Source organism: Arachis hypogaea, chromosome 3 (genome assembly GCF_003086295.3).
Source record: "Arachis hypogaea cultivar Tifrunner chromosome 3, arahy.Tifrunner.gnm2.J5K5, whole genome shotgun sequence".
NCBI lineage: Eukaryota > Viridiplantae > Streptophyta > Magnoliopsida > Fabales > Fabaceae > Arachis > Arachis hypogaea.
In genome coordinates this window covers 81,220,311-81,246,444 of record NC_092038.1, presented here as the reverse complement: position 1 = coordinate 81,246,444, position 26,134 = coordinate 81,220,311, and the positions used below count along the sequence as shown (strand labels likewise).

At 34.3% G+C, this 26,134-nt stretch overlaps 1 protein-coding gene, 1 long non-coding RNA gene and 1 other non-coding gene across 9 annotated transcripts; 1 reads left to right on the top strand and 2 right to left on the bottom strand.

Moving 5' to 3' along the window:
• Positions 1-1,594: 1,594 nt before the first annotated feature.
• LOC112790674 (uncharacterized) lies at positions 1,595-15,790 on the bottom strand. Its single transcript, XR_011880043.1, has 4 exons — positions 15,313-15,790; positions 14,503-15,086; positions 14,294-14,404; positions 1,595-2,024 (listed from the first exon to the last, which is right to left on the bottom strand). It is a non-coding gene; the product is annotated as an uncharacterized protein (transcript).
• Positions 3,475-7,506, top strand: LOC112790675 (uncharacterized). Of its 5 annotated transcripts, none has more exons than XR_011880038.1 (8): positions 3,475-4,075; positions 4,351-4,406; positions 4,643-4,742; positions 5,195-5,477; positions 5,559-5,605; positions 5,692-5,746; positions 6,869-6,955; positions 7,059-7,506. It is a non-coding gene; the product is annotated as an uncharacterized lncRNA (long non-coding RNA). The 5 variants fall into 5 exon arrangements; XR_011880039.1 differs by having other exon boundaries at positions 6,864-6,955; XR_011880042.1 differs by having other exon boundaries at positions 7,039-7,174.
• A 351-nt stretch (positions 15,791-16,141) lies between the features above and the next one.
• On the bottom strand, positions 16,142-19,005 carry LOC112790676 (uncharacterized). Of its 3 annotated transcripts, XM_025833191.3 has the most exons (5): positions 18,859-18,999; positions 18,654-18,770; positions 18,473-18,565; positions 16,865-18,153; positions 16,142-16,529 (listed from the first exon to the last, which is right to left on the bottom strand). In XM_025833191.3, exons 3-5 carry the CDS (start codon positions 18,483-18,485, stop codon positions 16,506-16,508), a joined length of 1,326 nt encoding a protein of 441 aa, XP_025688976.1. In that variant the 5' UTR covers positions 18,486-18,565; positions 18,654-18,770; positions 18,859-18,999; the 3' UTR covers positions 16,142-16,505. The 3 variants fall into 3 exon arrangements, with proteins under 3 accessions (XP_025688976.1, XP_025688975.1, XP_025688978.1); XM_025833190.3 differs by having other exon boundaries at positions 18,654-19,005; XM_025833193.3 differs by lacking the exon at positions 18,654-18,770 and having other exon boundaries at positions 18,859-18,956.
• Positions 19,006-26,134: the final 7,129 nt, after the last annotated feature.

Genomic DNA, 26,134 nt, shown 5'->3' with positions numbered 1-26,134 from the left:
ATGCTTTAATACAGCGTTTGGTATATTTTTAATTATTTTTGTTCTTGTGGATTTGTTTGTTTGTATGCTCTACCTTTTTTTTAATTGATTTCTATCAAACATTTTGTATATATTGGTGTAAATTTGTATTTATTATTTGTATTAAGATTTAGCCGTACATAATAGATAATTATCTTCTTATTGGTAATTCCATGAAATGATCCTATTCACAATTTATCTTGTTTCAATAATGTGTGAAGAATTAGAAATAATCAAAACACACAAATTAGTTGATACCATGTCACACAAAATATTGAAAAGGATTCTGCTAGGGAGACAATGGACTATTTGTACAATGGAACATTTCTCATACTATCTAGAATAATCATCCGAGTACTAGGGATAATAAACATCTTTCCACAAGCACTTTAACCAATGATCGAACTCTTAACCTTTCAAATCTAGCGCTTTAATACCATGTCATGATACCACTCATCCCAAAAGTTTCAGCTGATGGAAAAATGTAACACTAATAATTATATCTCTAATACTCCATAAACCTTCATTGTACACATTGTATAAGTATTCTATTGACTCCTCATACTTTTTCTATTGAAAAATATTAAGAGGTTAATATTTTTATTAGTATTAGTTAATATTTTATTTTTATATTATTAAAATTTAAAAATTTAAAATTTAGTTTTTAATATTTAAAGTTGATCAAATATAAAAAAAAAGTAATAAATTTCATTGGTCATGCAACATTTTTAAAAAATATATATGCCTGACTTTGCATTTATCATTATGAAAAATAGCTTAACTTGTGTATCATATCGGTGCAAGAATCATCTCAGCCTATTTCATAATGTTTATACAACAACTATTGAAACTAGACGTTCTTCCTTCCAAAAGTTGGGATCAATGATGCTACTTAGTATGAAGCTCATCAATCTTTTTCAAGATACAGCCTTAAAAAGATGCTCTGTTTGATAGTTTATCACTTATGTAAATGATGTATATGTTGTTCTAACACAACCACGCAAAAAAAAAAAAATGACTATTGGAATTTGGAAGTAAGAAAGGTTAGTATGTAGCTGCCATGTTTCTTCTAGAAGATATAGGCTTCCACTTATATAATATTCAATTAACATCATACTTAGGGTAAGTTCAGCCATTTTTTTATTTGAGTTTGACATGATATTGTGGTAGATTCTTCTTGAAGATATGCAGTTCTATATTCCATGTCATACTACGGAAGGAAAGTAAGATCATAGTATAAAACTATATATTATATTTCCTCGCCATTTTCTTACTCTTTTTTCTATAATGCGTATGTATATGGTTGGGTTGAATTCTAAAAGGAAGGCTTAATTATGTTACGCACTTTTATTCTGATCATGTAGCATTGCTCTTTTAATATCTTTGACACAAAATAATTTAATTATAAAATTAAAAATAATATAAAAATTGAATTAAAAAATATAAAAATTTATTTAAAATTTTAATAAAATAATAAGAATCAATAGAATAATTAAACCTAAAAAAATAACAAGTATAATAGACGAAGAATCAATTCTCTAGGTTTTTTTTTTTCCTTCTAAAAGTATTGTTATACTTTTATTGTATTTTGAATTTTTTATTATAAAAGTAAACTTAGTTCGATTATATTATGTTTGATGTTTGATTATAATTACAAATAAAGTTTGATAACATTACTTGTGGTCCGTGGAGGTTTCTTTCAACGGAAAGCTAAAATACAATCCGAAAGGGAGGTTTATAGTTTATACCAAGGCATTTATGGCACCAGCTTTGTTGTGGTGTTGGAATGCCGGCCTTTTCTCACGAGATATGTATACAAGACAGGGAAGTTGGTCGGGGTGGTGGCCTCCGCCTCGAGCAATAAGGACTTGTATCATACTTGGATGATCGTTGGTGTTGTTTCCCGGCCACGGTGTCTCATCTTTCATTGTCCACCCTTCTGCTGGAACTCTCATGGACTTGGCCACAAGTGCATTAATCCTCACCTTAAATTCTTCATATTCTCTCTGACAAAGTAGTTCCACGTATGAAGCGGGTATTAGAATTTTCAACCATGTTAAATGTACGTAAAAATTCAATTACCAAATTAGTAAAATATATATTAAAATATAAAATATATAATAAAAATAAATTAAATAATATGTATATTTATAAATATACAAATATGTGATTATAATAGCTGATTTTTTTTGTACGTATAATATTTTTATAGAAACAATATATTCTAAATCTGCTCCATTCTATCACATTTAAGAAATTAGTTTGAATGGTATTATTGATTGGGATAATGTTAGGTAACTAATAATTTTTTTAACAATATAAATAATTACTAATTAAATTAAAACACACTACACTTCTAAATTACTCATTTAAATTTTAAAATTAGAATAACTATCTACACACTTATTAAAATAAATATCTAATATATCCATTGTTTACATTATTTAATATTTTTATTATCTACCTATAATTTTTCTATTGAAAAAAAAAATACTACGCTCACTAACTTTCATAGTACGACGTTATTTTACATATATGTTGTTTGAAGCTTATCCTTTATATAATCTATCTTCTCAGAGAAGTACCTCTCTGGTGCTTGAGGTTCAGAAAAGTATTTTTTGAAAAATAATACCCATTTTCGTGCAAATTCAGCGGTTTCTTGAAGAGTCTCAAAGGTGAGCATGGAAGTTCCATCATCAGAATTTAGAAACGTCAGGATCGTGAGTCATATTCTAATTAGTGTCTTTAAAATATGCGGCAAATTTTTCACCTAGCGTTCCAAAAAATGTAACGATTTATTATTATTATTATTATTATTATTATTATTATTATTATTATTATTATTTAACACAATGACTAATTTATATGAATCCATGCAACGAAAGTATTGATTATGCTAGTATTTATAGAATTTTTTAGAATTTTCATAATCGTATTTCATAAAAGTAAATATCTAAATATTATAATGAAAAATTCTAGAAAATAAATAAATAAATCAAATATCGAACTAGAAAGATCTAAGAAGATAATTTCTAGAAATATCTATAATATCTAAGAAGTATAATTATCTAAAAATTGTAATGAATCAAGTTGTGAAGACTATAAATAGGTCACTATAAAACTCATTGTAACTAACTAAACTATAAGTACTACAAGAAAAATATTTATTCAGCCACACTTTTTTTAAGCTACATTTGAAAAGTGTAGTATGAATAGGCTACGCTTTTTTCTATGTTGCCTTTTTATAAGATAAAAGGATACACAATTGTGGCATCATTTAAAAAGTGTAGTCTTAGGTTTATAGAAATCACTTATAAAGCGTAGCCATAGATTGATATCTATAGGTTCACTTTTCGTATCAAAGAGAAACGCTTGTAGAGTGTAGCCTATATGTTAAGTTTTGGTAGTGTTTTCTAATATATTCATGTATACTTAATGAATTTTGTTTTTCTTTTCATAAGCCCTCTTCCTTCAGAAACCCGTGCCTTGCTCCCTCTCTTTCAGAAAGCTTAACGCCACCACCACTCACCTTCGCTAACCACCACTCACCGTCGCCCTTCTCCTTCGTCTTCACCTTTGCTCACCCACACTTTGAAGTGTTTTCTAATATATTCATGTATACTTAATGAATTTTCTTTTTCTTTTCATAAGCCCTCTTCCTTCAAAAACCCGTGCCTTGCTCCCTCTCTTTCAGAAAGCTTAACGCCACCACCACTCACCTTCGCTAACCACCACTCACCGTCGCCCTTCTTCTTCGTCTTCACCTTTGCTCACCCACACTCACCGTCGCCCTTCTCCGATCCTTCGTCTTCTCACCTTCGCTCACCACTCACCGAGACATTGAAGTTCTTCTCTCTCAAAGAAAAACCCTAGCCGCTGCTCTCTTCTTCAAGCTGTGTCGCCGCCGTCAAATCTAGTCCAGCCGCCATCCCCACTCCCACTGCTCCAGCGCTGTCGCAGCTCGTCTTTATCGTCGCGTTATGTCGCCTCTGTTCTACGGCCGTTGTTTGTTCCAATTCCATCGCCTGTGCTCCACTGCTCCCTCTCCCTCAACTCGGTTTGAGTTCTGGCCCTCATCTGAGTTCGAATTCTGTCTGTTATTATTTTTTTTCTCGTTTTTATTGTGTTATTGTGATTTAATTGTTGGTATTGTTGTTCTGTAACTTATAATTGCAACTGTTGGTGTTGTGAATCTGAATAACCGAGAGTGATGACATATTTATTCTAAATCTGAATAATATTGATTAAGAGAAAAGCAATAATTAGAGTACATGTACTAAAAATTTTATGTTATTAAATCTAAATAGTATTGATTCTTTCTTCCTTTGTTAGAGGCTATTTCAATAGTAAATAATGCATGCTGGGCTATTGGAGAACTTGCAGTTAAGGTATGTTAATATTCTAATCACACTCTTGTAGTTATCTAAACTGATCAAGAGTTGAATGGAACTCTTGTTAGACATTAGGCTTTGAATATCTTTAAAAAATCATTATTGCTCTAGCTTCTTGTTTTGGAATAGATTCCTATAACTTGGTATTGGAGTCTCAGCTAAAATATTCTAATCACACTCTTTCATAAAACTCGCATTCATATATAGTTTCTTATTGTCTTCTTGTTTATTAGGGACTCAACAAGTCACTCATAGAGGGAATAAAGAGGGAAGAGAGGAATTGCTTGTAGTGTTACTGAGCCACATTCAGATCTTGAGGGTGACAATGAGGAGGTACTTTCAGTTTGCTTTGGGTTGGATAAATTGTGAGTTGGTTAATTTGTTGTAACTGTCAGTTAGTTAGAAATCAGAAGTTAGTTTGTTTCAGATTTTGACAATTTGCTACACTATATCTATTAGACTAGCATATGTTATAACAGTTATTTTAGTTTTAGAAGTTAGTGTCAATTAGTTTCAAATTCTGATCATTGTAGAACTTGATAGGAAGGAATTTGATTCAAAAGATGTAATCTTGCATGTTTCTAAATTCTAAGTGGTCGGTTCAGTCCCCTATTGCAGCTCTTTTCCATTTCTTGAAGATAAGTATTGTTCATAAGTGTAGCAATGGTCGTACTAATCAGGTGAGTTGCAGAAGGATCTAAATGTGGGTGTAGATGGTGAACTAGTGAACTAGTAAAGTCAAAGTTTACCAAGTGATTGCCTTAATATTGAATATTGAATGGCAGGGTCAACAAGGTTTCACGTTCAGAAATTAGAGGAGGAATTGAGGCCATTCTCTGTCTGTCTCTGTCTGTCTCCCTCATGAATTCACAGATAGTAAAGAGAGGACAAGGAATAGAGGAATAGCCAAAGCACCAGGGAGAAAAAACAGGAGCGTTTTTCAAGTTTTTGGCTCTTCATCAACCATAGCACCAAGAGAAAGAGAATGATGGCCAAGGAGGGAGCTGACTGAAGCTTAAGAGGGAGCTATGTTCCACTCACCCAACTGTTCTTCGAGTTTCTTTGCTAGTTGAGGACAACGACTTCATCTTCTTTTTTTTCTCCTCTAATTCAAAATTCTGATAATTCTCTTGCTCCATTTTTTTTCAGTTTTATTCAATTTCTGTAAACACAACTACCACCACAAGCAAAGAGAGGTGAGTGATTTTCTCTCTTCTGTGTTTAATTTGGTCGAATGGCCTTGTGAAATGTAACCAAAATTCTGGTTCTTGGAACGGTTAAGGTTTAGGCTCAAGAGAAAAACAGGGACAAGTCTTGTGTATTTGATCAACAAAGAGGTAAAGGTTAGAATAGTTAGATATTGATTTTAGCTGTATTTGGTGATTAAATGGCAGAAACCTTTCCATTGAGTATGCTTATTCTCAAATAAGTTAGGCTATATATATATGTCCTTAAATTCTTAGGTTATTCTTTATTTGAAAACTTTAAGACCACATCAATTGCTTGCGCAAATGGTATGTACTGCCTTCCTAGCAGTGGCCGACACATTGAATAGGACCAATTATGGAGAATTGAAACAGATGGAGACTAAGATGCAACGACTTTACCTCACCATGGCACTTGCTTGGAAGGCATTAGAAAGTTTGTTCATTTGTTTTATTCCTGTTGAAAATAATAATCTATACAATACATAAAAGTATTCCCATTTGTAACCTTTTTTTGTTGTCTCCTAACTCTATTGAATTTACCTTTTTCAAGTTCAGGTATAGTTTTTATGAGATATAAATGTATAAACATGTTAAAAGGAAAAAAATACTGCCACTAAGATGCTACCACTAGCCTACTACAATCAATGTTTATGTATTACTTTAATTGCACACTTGGCCTGTATATGTATGTACATTGCATTCTGCATCATTAAAATGTGACTTCCAATTCTTATGTTAGATTTAAATAATATATGCATTTTGTGAAAAAGTAATTTTACTCTTTAATGTTATATTATTTTTAAATACATTACTCATTAAAATTAAAAATGCGACTAGATTGGCACTGCAGAGCTTGTCAAGTCGCTAGCAGCAGCAATATAATATTCAACTTAGTTCATTTGTTTATTTCTCATACATAAAAGGAGTAATTGCCTCAAAGAGCATTCATTGTCATTGCTCTGAATGTTCAAAAGCTGGGAAGTACCCTAAATCAATATTCAAGAGGATGAGATAATTTTTGCTTCTTGTGTTGTTCTTCTTGTTGGCTTTTTTATTTAGTTGTGATATTTGATTTAAATGTTACAGATTTCAAGTATCTCAACATGTAGTAACCTCAATTATTCTGTAGCATAAACTCAAGCTATTCTATTTGTATTGAGCTAACTTTAATTTGTTTTCTTTTGTTTTAGATTGAATCTTAACTCTATAGTTACTCTATAATTTGTTTTCTTTTGGGTGATGCAAGACCAGGTTAAACCAAGCTATGTTGATACCATTTTGCTACAGGAAAACACTTATTTTTTGTGATCTATAATCTACCTCAAAATATTCCAATAAGTAAGGCACTAAGTACTCATTATGTTTTATTTCTTAGAGTTATTTCTATTAGATTTTCATAGGAACTAATCATACTTTTAAAGCACCATTTTGGCCATTTCAGCTGAAGAGATAACTATGGTGGTTAATTGTCCCAACTTCAAAGTCATTATTGGGCCATGAATAATTGCAAGGATGGCAGAGGAATGGTGGGGTTCTTTTTCCAAGTTGGTGTAGGTTTCCAATGATGGGAAGAGAAGGTCCTAGTGGAAGCTTGTAGCTTGCTTTGTTTCTTCTTACATTTTAATTTTGGAGAAAATAAAGAGTGGCGCAAGTCAAAAGAAAAAGAAGAAGAAGTAGCAGCATCGACATAACTCCTTGGAGAAAATAAAGAGTGGTGCAAGTTAAAAAGTGACGACTTGTGCCGTCGATTTTTATTATTATCGATGGTAAAGCCATCAATTTGGCCGTCAATTTTAATGGTGTTTCTTGTAGTGTAACAAGCACAAATTTCACTAGCCTTTGTACTTTCTCCTTAACCCATCAATAATATAACTATCAATTTTCTCAAACCATTCATGCACTACTTATTCATTAAAACTATCCTTGCTATAATATTCAAGTTCATAATACACTAAACCAAAACTATTTCATAAAACTAACTGTGATATCAAAACTACATTCAATCATCTATTGGGTGTAAAATCTTTCTTCTTAACCTATTAATTATACATATCCACCACATTATAACCCACTCCAATAAATTTTTCCATAACCATGATTATCTCAACTATAAATATTTTTGTGCCCATATTGTCTAAAGAGAATTATGAGGACTACATTCTCAAATGAAAATCTTTCTACAAGCACAAGATTTGTGGAATGTTGTCCATAAAGGGTTCACCATGCTAGAGAATCAAGCAACACTTGTTGCTGCGGAAAAGAAGAAATTGAAGGAAGAGCAAAGAAATTATATTATATTTCTCTAGCTTTCCCTCAACAAACTGTAACGAAGACAATCTTCTCAAGAATAAGAGGAATATCGTCAGGTAAGAAAGTGTAAAAAAATTTGGAGCATGAGTTCAGAGGCTACACAAAGGTACGCACAATCTTCCTCCAATCTCTAAGGAAGCAATACACAAATATGAAAATGAAAGATTCTGAGAAAATAAAAAGTTACTATACAAGATTAATGAGTTTAGTAAATGAAATAAAAGTTTATGGAAAGGACTTGCTCGATAAAAAAAATAGTGGAGAAAATACTCATTAGTTTGCCTTTCAAATTCGATTCTAAAGTGTCTACAATTGAGAAAACTAAGGAGTTATCAACACTACTAACATTAACAGAGTTAATAAACTCACTACAAACTCTTGAACAAAGATGAGCAAGTTGAGATGATGAAGATTCAATAAAAAATGTATTTCAGTCTAAGCTCAATATAAAATCTTAGAATCTAAATTAAAGAGGACAAAAAAAACAAGAAAATTCTAGAAGTTCAGACACTTCTAGAAAAATAGAAAATAGAATTAAAGATAGAAAACAATATTCTTCATGTGGCATATGCAAGAAAACCAACCACCTAGAGAAGGATTGTTGGCATTGTGGAAAATCACAGTGTCGCAATATAAAAGGTTTGCGCATATGGGGAAAGACGGTAGGATAAAGATCAATTATCGCACAAACTTTTTTGAAAAAAAGGAGGGAGAAAAGTGCCACTTCTATGCATCATCACAAGAAGAATGAAAGAAGAAAGATGAATATGGTATCTCGATAGTGGTTGCAATAATCACATGACAGGTGATCAAAACCTATTCAGTGAGATCAATAAATATATTCGATCTGGTATCAGACTGGGCGACGAAACAATCGTGCAGGCGAATGACAAAGGTACAATCATGTACCTTTGTGCAGGCGAATCACAAAGGCACTACAAATCAAGAAAATCAATCTCCCAAAATCTTTGAGAATAAGAACAATAGTTGAGCATAAGGAAATTTTCAGAAAAGCAAGGGTTAAGAAAATTCTCATGTTTCAAATCTTAGTCAAAAGTAAAATTCATTTTATAATCACCAACCAAAAGGCAAAGCGTTCACAATTTTTCTCTCAACTTATCAAGTAGGAAATAGTTCCGTGACAGAAAAGCCATGTTCAACAACAAAGAACCATAACGAAACCAAATCATCAAATTAGAAAAGTATAACTAAACTTCAAGATCGGAAAAGACTTTCGATCCGGCTAACTGATCACCCAAATAATTCACTACACTTAAGCAAAGAAAATCACTAATCGAACAAACAACAATAACACTCTATTCATATGTTTCATCACATAGTCCTTCTTCTTGAGTAACTAAATAACAGTTTTTAAAATTATTGATTTGAAAGAAAAATTAAAAATTAATCAAAATTATGTTAGCTCCAAAGAACAAATTTGTTTTATCGAAATCCAGAGAAAGCATCTCAATTATCAACTAAGCAAATTCACAATCCACAAATCTGAATACAGTTCTATAAAAAGAATCAGATTGTAATTCACAAAAAAATATCGAATCTTTTAGATCATGGATGAAATCTTGAAATCCAGAACTATAGAGAACAACATGAAGACGAAGAAGGTTAAAGCAAATATTCACAAAAGAGAGGAAGAGTAGAATCAACTAAAAGATAAAGAGTCGAAACCAAAACTATTGCACCAACACGTTTAAAATAATCTACCAAAGGATAAGTCAAGATTGATATAAATTAAGGATAGGAATAGCAAGAAGCGACAGAGGACGCATGATCACAATAATCAAAAGGCAACAATGACACAAAGGACAAGGATGGCATTCCTACAGGCCTCTGATAGTGCCACAATTTGTACAAATAGACACGCTTCTATTTATAAAATTGTGACCCATGACACTTGCTCCATATTACATAAGTTAAACCTAGGCTCTGATACCACTTTGTCATGACCCAAAATGAACCATAACCGGCGTTCAGCGAGATAGTCCCCTAGCACGCCTATCAAACTCAAATATAAATTAAATAAAAAAATTACAAAAATTTTGAATAATTTACAAGTTCTAAAACAAATAATTATACATTTTTAACAAAAGTTAAAATAACTAAAAATGGTTAGATCCTACCTGTGACATATAGAGCGTACAACGTCTAAAAACACAACAAGGATCAGATACTCATTGCAAATCATAATTCTTGAATAAAGAGTTCACATATTCAAGTATTTATTCCTGAAAAATATTTTTAGAAAAACGGAATGAATTTTGCAATTTAGTGACTAGACAATACATTTATAATTCACATGAGACCATATAAACATTATTATTAAAGTAATTTTTAATTAGAAAATAGTAATTAATCATAATAAATAAATCAATAAGAAAATTCTCATACAGAAATCAAATCAAAAGTCCACACTTCGATGACTCCACCTCTATGGATAGTCCTTTTCTCTTGTATGTCCTAACAGAATAACAAATCTAATGTGTGGCTTATACGTTAGGCTACTAACACCCCTATTAGCTGGAATCTGAGTTAGATGCATTTAAATTAACGTCATAACCTCTGTTAACTACAATTTTCTAATACGAGCCTCTCAAACCAATTCAAAACATATAGTTTCAATTACAATAAATCTTTAATCTTTTAGATACATAAAGTATCGATTCAAATCAGATCAGATAATAATTTCTCGTCATAAAACTTTTCTAACCATACTTTTTCAATTATAAAAACAAATTTTACAATTTTAAAGTGAGGGACCAACAAATACTTTAATGCTTCAAAAGTATATATCTGAGTAAAATCAAATATTCTAAAATAATATAAAACTTTATCAAACATATATATATTCTCATGTAAAATTCCTAAAGTATGACCTTCATAAAAATAATTATCCAACTATAATAAATCAATTATTTTAATCAAATCAAAATTCTTCAGCAATAATTTTATAAATATAATTAAAAACTTAAAATAGCATAAACCAAAAAATTAACGATTATAAATGTAAAGCCTACTCACAACGTGATCCTAAGGGACCGAAGAGACCAAATCAAGAGTGCTAAATTCAAGGTGAGGAGGATCGAAGGAGAATGAAAAATGAGCACAAATTTTGGACCGGAGTAGCGACAAAATGGAGCTAGCGATAGTTATAGAAATCTAAAACATGACAAAACTAAAACGAATTAAAACAAGGACAAGACAGATTAAATGGTGGCATAATAGAACAGGAAAGTTAGAGTAGAATTAAGGAGAAAGGCTGGACCGGGATAGTGACAAGAGCAGTTCAGCTCCAGCAGCACCACCAACTCCGGCTGCAAGGACGATGGCTTGGTTCAGGTACATCCGAATGGCGACAGGAACAGCGCAACAACGGATAGTTCCTCCAACCTGGCGTTTCTCTCTCTCTCCGCGAACTCCTCTCTCTTTGAAACCCCAAATCTGCAACGACGTCGACGACGGCGAAGCTGGCTCCGACGGCGGCGGCTAGGGCTCCGGCAATGATGGCGACGGAACCTCCCTCCTCTGTTCATTGCGCCTCTCTCTCTTCCGCACGTTCTCTTCTCTTTGCTCGGGCTTCCCTCAGTGACGGCGACAGTTCTCCACGTGCAGCCACGACGACGACAACGACGGCAGTGTGGCCTTCACCGACGTCATCCTCCTTCTCCCCCTCTTCTTTTCTTCTCCCTCTCTGTTTTCCCTCTCTCTTTTTCTTTCTTTCATTCTCAGCGGTGTGCGTGCGTGTTAGGAGAGAGTTAGGGTTTAGTTTGGGAAAAAGAGGAGTAAGGATATTTTAGAGATTTTACAAATGGAGGATATGAAACAACAACATCATCAGCCGGATAAACTCGGTGAATGGTTTAAAGCTAACCAAATTGGAGTCAAGGTGGAACGAAGGGAGGAGACAAGGAAAGGGGAGAACAATGAACCACATCTAATGGGGGAATAAGGAAGAAGAAACCAGTCCCAGATTGTTCAGTAGACCAATTTACAGGCCAGAATTTCAAAGTCAGCAACAAAGAGAATGAAACTCAACAATCTGACACTGGTGCTCAGTGTGAAGGGGAATCAAATTGCATCCTAAGGTTAACCTAATAAAGTGACACAAAAACATGCTGTAAGAGATCCTCTCCAAGAAATTGAGACTAGTTCAAAGGCACAAAAGGGAGATAGTGCAGAAATATCACTCTCTAGTGGGGTTAAAAAAATGAAGTTGTTGGCGAGAAAAGGAGGGGAGCTAGTTCACCTTGCTGAGTAGAAAAGGAGTGTTCAGAGAAGGGAAAGCCAAGAGGGTATGCCTCGGGGATGATGAGTTTGCTCCTGTGATGGTAGAGGGTGCCAGCGATGCAATGGCACCCATGGCGTAATGAGGATTTTAATGTGGAACTGTCGAGTTTGGAGAGACCCCTAACAATCCACAATCTCAGAGGGATTTGTCAATTCCACTCCTCCGAGGTTGTGTTCTTATGTGAAACAAAGAACCAGTCCCGGTTGGTGGAACAGAAACTCAGGGCATGCAGGTACAAAGATTGGAGGATTGTGGACCCAGTTGGATTAGCTAGAGGTACTATATTGGCTGGGAAAGAACATATTGAAGTCCAGATAATTCTGTAGGGTGACTTCTCTCAAGCGGTGATGATAAAAGATGAGATAAGGAGGGTGGAATGGGGCTCATAGGGGTTCATCTTAGCACTAATGAGTCCAATAGACTGTCCCAATTTCAGCAACTATTGCATATGTTAGAGCAATTTGGAGGTAATATGGTGCTATTTGGGTACTTCAATGCTATATAGTGCTAAGATGAGAAGTGGGGTGGATGCTTCATTGATGATAATTTTCTTATGGATCTTAGGATGATTGATCAACCCTTTACTTGGTTCAACGGGAGAAGGGGAGATTGGCTTATACGGGAGAGGTTGGATAGGTTCTTGGCAAGTAATCAATGGTGTGAACATTACCAAGGAGCTATGGTAAGAAAGCTCTCAAAGAATCCGATCACTCTCCTCTCTTACTTGACACTGACTCAGTCAACTGGAAAAGTAAGAGACGATTCAGATTTCAAGAAATGTGGTGTGCAAGGGATGAACTTAGAAGTTTAATTGAGGAGGCATGGTTTACAGAGGTACATGGTTCCCCGATGTTTATCCTGTCCCAAAAACTTAAGGTATGTAGGCATAAGTTCTTTACCTGACAGACTTAGACTAATAATAACTCTAAAAAGGAAATAGATGATTTGGTGAGGCAATTGGAGGAAGTGAGAGGAGAAGGCACACATGGAGGTTTTGAGGTGACTAAAATTGAAAAGAAGCTGGAAGATGTCTATGCTAAAGAGGAGTCTTATTGGAAGGAAAAATCCAGGTGCAAATGGTTGAAGGAAGGGGACACGAAGTTTTTTCACCAGAAATTTCATGCTATAAATCGGAGAAATAAAATTTGAGGACTAGTAAGAGAGGACAGTGTTCTTACTTCCACCCCTGAGGGCATTGCAAATGTAGCTGAAAACTACTTCAGAAATATATTCACTTCAACCAATAAGGAGGATCCATCCCCTTTCTTTGAACACTTTCAGCCCATGGTTATAGCTAGCACAAATCGTAGACTGACAGAAATTATCCACTAAAGAAACTAAGAGGGCTGCTTTTAGTGTGTATGCGACTAGTGCTTCGGGTGATGATGGTTTTACGGAAAAATTCTTTCAAGAATACTTGGACATAGTTGGCAAAGATGAGCATAAAGTAGTACATAGCTTCTTTGGAGGAGGAAAGATATTTAAGAGTTTCAATCACACTTAAATTTGTTTGATCCCGAAGATCCCTTATGCCAGAGATATGACAGAGGTGAGACCAATTAGTTTATCTACAGTTGTATATAAGATTATTTTAAAGGTGTTGGTTCATAGATTGCAAAATTTCATGAATATTATTATAAGTCCTACCCAAAGTGCCTTCCTAAAAGGGAGATTAATCTCTGATAATATATTAGTAGCTCATGAATGCATGCACTATCTGAAAACTAAGAAAAGAGGGGTTGGTTGTGAAATGGCAATGAAGTTAGATATGAGTAAAGCATATGATAGAGTTGAATGACATTTATTTATGGTTTATGTTGCATAAGATGGGCTTTGATGTTAAATGGATTTCTTGGATAACGAAATTAGTCTCTACTGTTTCTTATTCTGTAATTATGGAGGGTCAACTTTATGGTTTTCTTAAGCCAACAAGAGAAATCCATCAAAGAGACCCCCTTATCACCTTATCTTTTTCTTATATGTGCGGAAGGATTATCCTTCATGCTACAGGCTTATACAAGGAATTCAGATAAATAAGAGAAGTCCAACAATAAACCACTTACTATTTGCAGATGACTCAATTCTCTTTGGTAAGGTATTGCCAGAACATTGCCAGAATATCCTCTCATTGCTCAAGAATTATGAAAGTATAAGCAGGCAAAAAGTGAAATTACCTAAATCATCATTTGTCAGTAATAATACTCCACAAGACATCCGGGAATAACTAGCAGCAATTATGAATATTGATCATATTGAAGTACACGATAAATACCTGGCATTCCCATCGGTGGTCCATCGCTCTAAGAAAACTACCTTCAGTGACATCAAAACAAAAGTCCAAAAGAAGGTGCAATATTGGAAGAGGAACTTGCTCCACCGGGGGGGACATGTACTGATTAAAGCTGTAGGTGAAGCGGTTCTGATTTGTACGCTATATTGTTTTAAACCCAATACTTTGTTGAATGATGTTCACAGAATACTCACTCAATTTTGGTTGGGTCAAAGGGGGTAGGAGAGAAAAATGGCTTGGATTTAAAGAGTTGAGAGCACAAAACTTGGCATTACTGGGAAAACAGTGTTGGCGCATAGTTAACAGACCTCGATCTCTCCTGGCAAAGTTGAAAGGCAAGTACTTCCGCTACTCTTCTTTGATGAATGCAGACAAAAAAAACCAATCTTCTTGGGGTTGGCAGAGTCTATTGAGTAGGAAGAACAGTAATAAAAAAGGGACTGAGGTGGAAGATAGGATCTGGGGACAGTGTACGTATTTTTACTGACCCATGGTTGCAATCTCTATATCCATTCACAATTAATTTGCCAAACAACCACAACCGAAATCTATATTGGGTAAAGGACCTGTTTTCAGAAGGGAGAAGATGAAATCAACAATTAATAGAAAGTTCATTCCCTCCAAGTATTGCTGCTAGTATTTTGAACACATCGATTCAAAGCTCAAGTGGTGACTAAAAGCGAAGCGTATGAGGTTTCTTTTGGTTATCAAATAGCATATGGGCTTCGGCATCTCCCTGTTTTTTTGTGCCCCCAAATTATGAAAAATAAAAGTCTGTGGGGGTGAAGGTACCTTCAAAAGTCCTCTTCTTTATTTGGCGAGCCATTCACAAAAGGTTACCAGTTGTGGAACTAATTCACTGAAGATTCCAATCACCCTCACCAATTTGTTCAAGATGCCAAGTTGCTGAGGAAACCATCTTGCACTGCCTCCTGTCCTGTCCCGAATCGGCACCAGCGTGGTACTGCCCCCTATGAACTTAGATGTTCGTGAGCTGGTTCAACCGAATTTTGCTGAGTGGTGGAGTAGAAGACTTGAAGCTGCTAGAACAAGGAGTGACGGAAGAGGGAAGATGGAGTATATTGCTCTTTTATGCTGGGGAATATGGAAAAGGGAGGAATGAATTTGTATTTGTTCAGAGAGAGAAGCCGGTCTTGGAGATTGTGGAGGCCACCAAGAAGATGCATCAAGAAATTTTGAGAGCTCCAGTTTTCTGACTATAACCTAACGTTGCTGTTTCATCAAGTGTTTTATTTTATCACTGAAATGTGATATATGGGAGAACCCCTTGTTGCTTTATTTAATTCTTTAATAGACATTTGTATTTGTTACATTATTAAGTAATGCAAATCTACCTTTTGGAAAAAAAAAAAACATGTTGAAATTAAAACTGAAAATAAAAATTAACTACTAAATCAATTATCACGTATTTTTATATATTTATACATGTTATTTTATATTATTTTTCGAACCTAATAATCTACTCTCAAAATTACTAAACATTTTACAATAAAATACTTCAACCTATTATGACAGAATACTCAGTTTTCTTTATGACTTTATGACAGTAATAATAAATTTTTTCATGAATACTAAGTATATATTTTTATATGGTGCCATATTTTTGGTGTACATACAACATAGTTCCTTAAAAATCTCCCCAAAATGTTAGGGATAGAAAGTTGAAAAACATAATTTAGCCTGAATACAACAATCAAAGAATTCAGGACACTTTTTATCAACAAATTGCTGGCAAACAGACGATGCGTATACTTTTGCGATTTAAATATTGCCAGCCATTGCCTATCAGAACCTCAATCTCTTCATCAGATTACAGTTCAACCTTGATTATAAATATCCGTCACGCCATTGCCAATATTGCATGATCTTGAATTATATATATTTGTGACAAACAAAATTTGAACTTTTCTACCTTGTACCCCAGAATATCCCCTCTTGCGGACTAGCCTTTTGCTGATACTTTGTCAAAACCAAAAGTGCAACATTGCCTGTGCAAATATGCATAATATGTTGTCATCACTCTATTTATATTTCAGACGTCAGAAAGAGCACAAATAATCAAAGTTCTCATAAAATATGATAGATGTAGTAGTAAACTGAAGAGTTCCGTATGAGCACTGATTTATAGCTTCAATAAGAGGCAGCCATGGAGAAGATACTATAATGAGAATTGCTCAATTGAATAAAAAATGTTTTGGTTTAACATGGACGGTATAGTTCTAGTGATAGATCTAGTATAAGGATTCGATGTTAAAATTGTGCTTTCTGTACGTTGAACCAAGAATTTCGAGTTTAAATTAACATAGAGGAAAATTATATTTACCTCTTGGAGAGGAGCTAAAGACACATCTTCATTTGGGGTGGCTTTCTTAGTTTTCCAACTTTTCATCTCTAGATGCATCAATTTGAGTTGACTTTCTATGTGCTTCAACAGCCTCAACTGCTCTTCACCATCCACTTCTTTGGTAATCTCTTCTCTAGTACTGAATTTCTCCCTCTCAAGCCTCTCAACTCTCTGATGCACCTTTTGCAGCTCCTCTTGCAAGTTGCAATCCACACCCATCCCCTCTTTCCTTTGGCCAACAACAGTCGTCATGCGCCTAATGCTTCGGGTAGTGATTTCGCGGTGCACATTAAGCTTCCCCTCAGACTCAGACACAGAGTCTGGTTTCCTTAATCTATTCTCTGCCTCTGACTTCCATTTCTCAAACCATTTTTTCCCAATTTCATTCACTTTATTTTTTTCACTTGTTTGTGGGACTTCAAATACATCGTGCACATTAGGCGTGGAAGGAGGATTATCTGAATCAATAAAGGAGGGCATTATCTCTCTTTGCTCACTTATAGTACTCAAGTTTGCACACTTTTCTTCTTCATTCGAATCGGAAACCACTTTCACTCTTTCATTCAACATTTTTATCTGGTTCCAGTAGGAGTCAAGTGTTCCACTTACAAATTCTGTTGACTTTCTTGCCAGATCCAAGCTCGGAGGAATAGCTTCCAAGGCCAGAACTGGACTGGTTGATCTTTCACTCTTCCTCACAGCGACTCTAAACGACTTCTTGAACTGTGAAGCAGGCATAGATTGAAACCTTCTGATAGAGTTATTTTGGCAGAATTCTTCATCTTGTTGATCGGTTGCGTTGTTCAAAATCTGATCCTCTGGGACTTCAATTCCAAACTCGCTGGCATTGAAATCGCACCTGAAGCTCAGAAGCTTTTGCTTGTAAGCCTTTACTTGGAACTCAAGCGACGCAATTTCCATTTCCTTTTGGTATATAACTTCTTCAAGTTCTTCAAGGGTCGCTTCGGCATGGCCTATCTTCTCCTCTGCCATTCTTTTGTAGTGATTGGCCTCCATCTTCACTGCCGCCATTTCGCCTTGCAAACGCAGAATCATTTCTAACGCTTCGCTGGCTGCGGTGGCAGAGGCTTCTCTTTCTTGATCCAACTCCACGTAGAGCTTCTGTAGAAGTTGCTGTTGGGCATGAAGAGTCTCCTTCAACGCCGTTGCATCACTTTGCGTTCGAGCTAACACATGACACGTGCCTGTTTCAGCCATGGTAACCCGATCGATGTATGTTGAGTTGAAGTAATCACGATCACGAATTTCTGAACACGGAATGTATAGCAGTTTGATTTTAGCCAAGGTAGTGATGGAAAAATATAATTTATTTTTATTTTTAATAAAAAAGCGAATGATTTCACGATTTTGATATAAAATATTTTAAGAACAGGTGTCTCTATCCCACTAAATGCGCAAAACCATGTGCTCAGTACCACAAATAGATCATAGATATTACCTTGACGAAATTTCTGAATTTAAAAAAAAAAATAGAACAAAGCATTACATAGGTGATCGTAAAGAGAAACAATAAACATGATCCTTAACGAAGAGAAAAGCAAAGGGTGAGAGAAACGAAGCACATACCGGTTACCACCATAAGATTATCAAAATCAGAACCCGACCCGAGTCAAAATCAACTTGCAAGAACAGAGAGGGTTACGGCTTCACAAGAAACAACTGTGAGGAACAAAAATAAAATTAAAAAGGGTAGGTAAAAGAATGATGAAAATGAGTTAAGACCAAAACTTGAACACGCTTCTCTTACTAGGAAAAATTGTTAAGAGCGAATCTAACTGTTTATGTACTTTCCCAAATAATGAGCATGGATAGGTGCAACGAAACACACACGGAAAAGTAAATGTATGTCTGTGTAGAGTGAACTCTGCGATTAACAAAATTCAGAAGCCGAGTCTTAATTACGAGAATGAAAAGGTAAAAGCTTTTAGGAAAAGGAACGAGTAACATCCTACCTAGAAATATTGAAGGACACGCACATGAGCAAAAGAAACAGATACTATCTTTCGGTTTCCAGTTGCAGACAAAACCTTGGTTCGTTTTTAACGTCTTTGGCTTGCTCTGTATCTAGAAAGCGTGGTATATTTCCAGATTTCTAGACTGTCTTTATTATTTAATTATTTTTGTTATTATCATAATTAAATGTGCCTATTATTTTATATTTTTATAAATTAATTAAATTTGAAATTAGAAAGATAGTATGTTAGACTAAAATTAAAATATTAAGAGTTTAATTTTTGAAGTTAGAGTTAGAAATAAGTGAATTGAGTCAAATTAAAACAAATTTAATTTTATCTCGCTTAAAGTTTATGGATTAAATTAAATAATATAAACATAATCTATAGTCTTATTTAAATAAAAATTTATATTTCTATCAATTATAATTAATATCATGTGTCATATATAATTATATATAAAAATTATATATGTGGGTAAATTTTAGTCATTAAAAGTTACTTTAAGTTGGATTTTTCAATTTCTTTATGCAACTAACAAAATAAATCACTCATCTCATTTGAATATACATTAAAAACAAAAACATGCATAATAGTACCCACAAAATTTATTTATAAAAAACGATATGAAATATATTACAAACTTGTTTAAATAAACACATGATTGATCAGTCTAAATGTAGCACCCTAACATTTAGTACCTCATAATCGCACTAAAAGTTCAGGTGTTACCTACCTCTAATTCTTTTTATTTAATACTATATTTATCTAATGTTGAGCCTTTGCAAAAAATAACCGAATTTTTAATTATAAAAGTAAAAAACCTTTACTTTAAACCACTTAATGACATAAGTATATTCATGTCAGACCTGAGAAAATTATAAAAAAGATTAATTGAAAAATTAATTATTAAGTTAAAATAGTTAAAACAGGCCCGAACAGAGTCAAGAATCAAGACTTAGGAATTTGAAAATTTAACGATGATAATTGGATTCAGTGAATTTTTTCGAATAAAAAATATAATTTTCTGCAAAAAAATGCCTAAGAAGACATAGTGAGATTTAACTGGCAATACCAGCTTAGACTGCCCAATACTCTGAGTGAGAAAATTTAATTAATGAGAAAATAAATTTAAGAAGTTAAATTTTATAAATTAGAGAAGATAAAAATATTTGGGATAGAAAATCGAACATTTATTTTAAAGATTTTGCTCCGAGATTGGGCCAAACGAACCACAAACTCAACTAGACCCAAATTGGGTCCGAACCCACCATATAAATACTCAATATTGAAGCATTTCAGCTCATTTCACTATTTATTTTGCTCTTCTTTCGTCCATAACTTTTGTTCCAGAGTTCTGATTGCCGAGTTGTTTATGGCCACGCGTAACTCTCCTCATCCTCTTCAATTCTATCTAAGTTTTGTGGTAAGAAACTCTAAGATTTTTATCCATATTCCTTTTCCATAATAATTTGCATTTTTGGTTCATAGAATATTGAATTATTGTGATTTTGGTTGTTTAAGGGTGCTCTACTATAAATTCCAAGTCGATTCCATCCAAATTTCTTGTAGATCATGGTAAGGAAGCCTTATCCTCTTTTGAATTGTCAGTTCTATAAACCCTAAGTTAAAATTTGTTAAAATTATGAAATTAGATGAACTAGAGCTTGTTGGAATTGATTGTGGGCGTGAGGTGGAGTTTGCTTGGCGTGTTATTGGTACGAAACTCTTGGATTGGTGATTACAAAGCTTTAAGGGTTTAGAACCGCTAACATTCAGGTACGGGTTTGAATTTCAAGTAGGCATTATGTAAAGTTATGTGAATGCCTAGGTTAGTTGTCCTTAGGATAGGATTGAATGTGTAACACCTTAATATACAAATCCTTAAACTCGAGTTATAAGTCAGTGTTAATAAGATTGTATGACTCTCAAGGTGGATTATAATACATGCATATACATATATATAATTGAAGGGAGTTATTAAACAAGAAGCATGAAAAGGAGTAGAATAAAATCGACATCGAAGAACACTCACGTATCGACAAAACAGAAGATAAGGTGCATTCGAAAAGTAAAGATAAAGATAAAACGTACAGAAGAATAAGATAAAGACAGGATATAAATATATATCGTAAGTAAATAGCCAATAGTCACAACCTGCGAAGTTTAGGCCGACTGAGGTTACATAATTAAAATCATTTTGACAACAGTATTTTCTTATCTCTCCCAAAACATACATCAAGGCCTCTATAGACAAGTTCCAAAATCAATAATTACATACATATAAGTTTTTCAAAATAAAGAAAGAAATATTCTAAACAAAATATAAATAGAGTCCAAATTTCTTCGCCATCTCTCAGATGAACCACTGCTCATTGTTGAGCACCTGGACCTGCATTTGATAAACAAGAGATTTATACGGAATGAGAACCCCTGACCCATGGGTTTCCAGTATGGTAAAAGTGCCAAATAAATACAATGCACTATAATAGGACCTCACTAAGCATCTTAAGCTTCCTTTCATCAATTGTTCACCCTAGATTTTCACTAATCTATGAATAAGGCAACTGTCCTAAGGGATACTAAGTCTAATTCAATTTCTTATCTTTCCCAACTTTTCAAAATTTTCAACTTCCAATTTATTATATAACCATAACCAGAACCAGCACCAGCCGTCAGCGTCAACTAACACAAGTATGAGGGACTTCTCAATTGAGCAAATACAAGCAATACAGACAAGTAATACACAAGTAAGGCAAGTTGCATTTAATCATATAACATATTCAACTAGGCAAAGTAATACAATTAGGCAAACCCACACAAATTAAACATATGCAAATGATGTATGCCAGCTCTATACCCAATGAGCTCATCTATCAGTTATACAGCCAACCCGATATATCCGGTAGCAAATCTTGGACACTCCCGACGTGCACGCATCTACCAAGAGAAATTCACATCTCTTGGAGGAATGATATCCGGAAATATCTAAGTGTCTGGCCACATCTTGCGACGGAAGGTGAATATTTGGGAGTAAGCGGGATAAAACCACTATCTTTGCATCTACCCCAGAAGATCAAATACAAATTGGGAGCGAGCAAGACAAAGCCACCATCCTTGCATCTACCCAGAATCTCAAAGCATAACCCGGAACAAGTGGAACAATGCCGCTGTATCTACCTAGGCAAGTATATCTCACCACATTTCAGAGCAAGCAGAATCACTCCACTGCATCTATCTGGGCAGGTGCATTTCAATCTCAATCATTTATTGTAAACCCTGCGTAATTAGTAATTAATAAATAATTAGTCAATAAATTGTTTATTAATCAAAGAAATTAGGAAGCTAAATTTTACTAATCTAAAGAGATAAAAATATTAAAATACGAATTTTGACACTAATTTAAAGGTTTTGGTCCAAAATCGGGCTAATAGGCCAAACTGATTGGACCGGATCCAAACCGAACCCAAGACCCAACATATAAAACACCAAACTTAGTCATCTTCCTTCCTCCTTTCCATGGAGGCACCCTAAAAGTGAAGAGAAGAAACCTCAAACCCTAGCTCCAAATTCAAATTCACTTATCTTTCAAGTTTGAGCTTCGATCGCTGTATTATTTACGGCCATGCAACCATTGCATCGAACTCTACAAAACCTACTAAACAAAGTGGTAAGTACCTTGCTATTTTTTACTCATCCTTCTTCCTTGTAATTTTGAAAATTTGGATTTTGATTTTGGGAGATTATGTGATTTTGGTGTTATAGGATTGAATTAGTTTTGGGAACTTGCTGGGTCTTGTCCCAAACAACTGTGGGTAAGGTGAGAAACCACTAATTCTTGTGAATAATTGATAATTATGAACCCTATATTGTTTTTGAGTGATATTGTTTGGTATTAGACTAAATTGTATGTGTTAGGATCAAATTGGTGGCGTTGGAAGGTTGAATTTGAATCTTGGTGGCTGTGAGTTCGTGTTTGGTGAGGAGTTGGAGCTTTGGAGCTTGAGAAATGGTTAAATTTGAGTTGTCTTTGGATTAGAGAGGAATCAGCCAAAGTATGATTTTGGTTTCTCATAGATAATATATAATGTCATGTGAAAATATAGGCTAGATGATCATAGGATAAGTTGAATTATGTGAGTATGTAAGGGTTAGTAACCTTGATAAAAATGTTGAGTTATCTTGAGAATGAGTTGATGATTGATGATTTTGATGATCGATAATGATACTGAATTATGATGATGATGATAGCTTGATGAATAATGAGTTATGTATATTTTGATTATGGACTGGTTGGAAGAAAAATAATGAAAGTTGAATATTGGCAGGTTGTGATAGGGTGTTACATTTATCACTATCTCTCACTATCATAATCCTTCTCGTTATATCTCAATCATAATAAATCATCTTTACCAGTCATCCACTTAATGATTCGTTTCATATCTTAATCATAATCATATTCAACATTAATTCCATCATCAACTCATCATCAATCTCATCACGATTCATATTCAATCTTAATTAAACTCATTCATCATCATAACCAATCATTATTCATCATCACATTCATCTTTATCACTTCACATCTTATTCAATTTTCTCAATTTTACTAACTCAACTCTTTAGATTTGGTCTCTAACTCTTTCATCCTTAATTACACCGACTCTATACTCTTATCGGGGTTTATAAAGGTTTAAAAGGCTAAAAGAATGGTTGAGAGCAATAAAATTCAAGTTTCAGAAATATGGGTGGCCATGCGTATGCATGCCTCATGCGTATTGATGAATCCAATTTTACGATATATTTTGGTTTGATTTGAGTGTATTTCATCACATAAACTTATATTTATTCACTCAAATAGCATACTTTTGTGTTTTCTCTCTAAATTGTCTAATTTTGAAAACATGCTATTTTGAGCTTAAATTAGTGATTTTAATCCCACTTTAATGCCATTCGATGCCATGACATGTTTGTTGAGTGATTTTAGGTCCTAGAGGCAAGTTTGGCAAGGCAAAAGTGGAAGGAAGCATGTACAAAGGGAGAAAACATGAAGAAAACAAAGGAGAAGCAGACATTGGAATGTGCGTGTGTACAACCTAGTGTGCGTACGCACAACATCGTGTGCGTGCGCACAAGAAGAAAATCAACAAGTGTGTGTACGCACAAACTTGTGCATACGCACAGGTCCCAGCGCGTGACTCATTTATTGCAAATCGCTGGGGGCAATTTTTGGGCTTCCAGAGCCCAATTTTGGACCTTCTGAGGCTAATTGAGTGCTATATCAAAGAGGGCCTCCTTCCATGTGAAGGGGGGATTAGGTTTAACTTTTATGATGTTTTCTCTTAGTTTCTAGAGAGAGAAGCTCCCCCTCTCTCTAGAATTAGGGTTTCTTAGTTTAATTTCTTGTAATTTCTATCTTTAATTCTTGTTTTCATTTACTTTTCCTTGTCATTTATTGTTATTGCATCCTTGTTCTTCTTCTTTTTCCTTGTTATTTCCTTTCTTTTGTCACTTTTATGTTATGAACATCTTTGTTAACTTTTAATTTCGATTAATGCAAATGTATATTTTCATGTTGATTATTGCTTCCTTTAGATGTTATTGTCATTTTTTTGCTTTTGGTAGTTGGATTTTATTTTTAATGCAATTAAATTTGATTTTATTTTCATGCACACCAAGTGTTTGATAAAATGCTTGGCTTAGTTTTTACATAGTTTTTCTCCACTCTTGGCTTGAAATTGATGACTTTGGTGACCCTTGAGTCATTGATGTCCATTCTTGTTGATACATTAGAGTAGTTAGCTGATTTGGTCTCCATTGACTTTATGTGACCCTAAGTGTTGACATAGGACTTATGGATTGAAATCAACTATGCCTACTTGACTTATCCTCGATGTAGGGTTGACTATTCAAGATTAACTCTTCATAATCATCATGTGTTTGTGGTCAATGGCTAGGATAGGTAATCTTAGCTCTCAATTACTTGCCAAGAGATTTCTTGCACTTGAATTTTCCTTTTCTTGCATTTAATTGCTTTGACTTTTATTGCTTTGATGTTTAATTTCTTGCATGTTTAGTTTTCACACTCTTAGTTGAGAAATTGGGTGTTTGGGTGAATTTAAGTTGTGGATGTCCATTCCGCTTTGTGTGAGGATTGTTAATTGGTTTGGTTTCTCTTGACTCTAAGTAACCCACTAGTGTTGACTTAGGACTTAGGGATTGGAAGCAATTATGCCCTTTTGACTAATTCTCAAGTAGGATTGACTAATTGGGATTAATTTCACATAATTGCCATATTTATGGTTCATAACTAGGATAGGAATCCTAAATTTTTCAATTCTTACCAAGAGTCCTTTTTAGCATTTAATTTACATTTTCATTGCTTTAATTGCCCTCCTTTTAATTTATTGCATGATCATTTAATTTCTTGCCATTTACATTTCTTGCCTCTCTTGCATTCCCAATCCCCATTCCCTCCACAGCCAATGATTAACACTTAATTGCAACTCCTAGGGAGAACGACCCGAGGTTGAATTACTCTTGATCTCGGTTACTTTAATTTGAATTAGCATTTGATCGTGAGAATTCATTGTTGGTTTGGACTATGCTACCAACGAATTGATGCTTGTTTTGATTGATTCCAAACTATACAAGAATTCTCACGTTGTCATGTACGCATGAGTGCAAAATTAGGCAAACTCGCGTACGCGGACCACCCTCGCGTACACGAGAAATTTGGGCAGTGGAGGACGCTCACATACGCATCACCATGTCTGCGTACGCATGAGCATTTTTATGCCAAAGTCACATACACAGACATGTCTGCATATGCATGGGTATTAGACAGAGGCGAACTCTCGCATACTCACAACAATGCTCGTGTACGCATGCATATCAAAATGGCAAAAAGCTTATATGTTATAAAAACCAATTTTTCAGCCCAAATTTCAAACCTTCATATCTTTTTCCACAAAATTTCTTTTTCAACCATTATTGAACCGTTGGAAAGATCGATAAATGAGTTTTAATAAAAATATACTTTTATAAAATTTTCAACTCTGATGACCGAGATACAGCCTGCCAAAGTTGGCCGAAAATAAGTTTTTACCAAAAAGTAGAATCTACCAATTTTTTCAATGTTCACAAGGCAAAATAATTTTTCACTCAACAAACTGATCTCAAACTAACTCAATCCACATATCCACACTCAAGCGAAATTCAAACCTACTTCATTTACACATTCCAACTTAAATTCATCAATCGAACACCTCAAAAC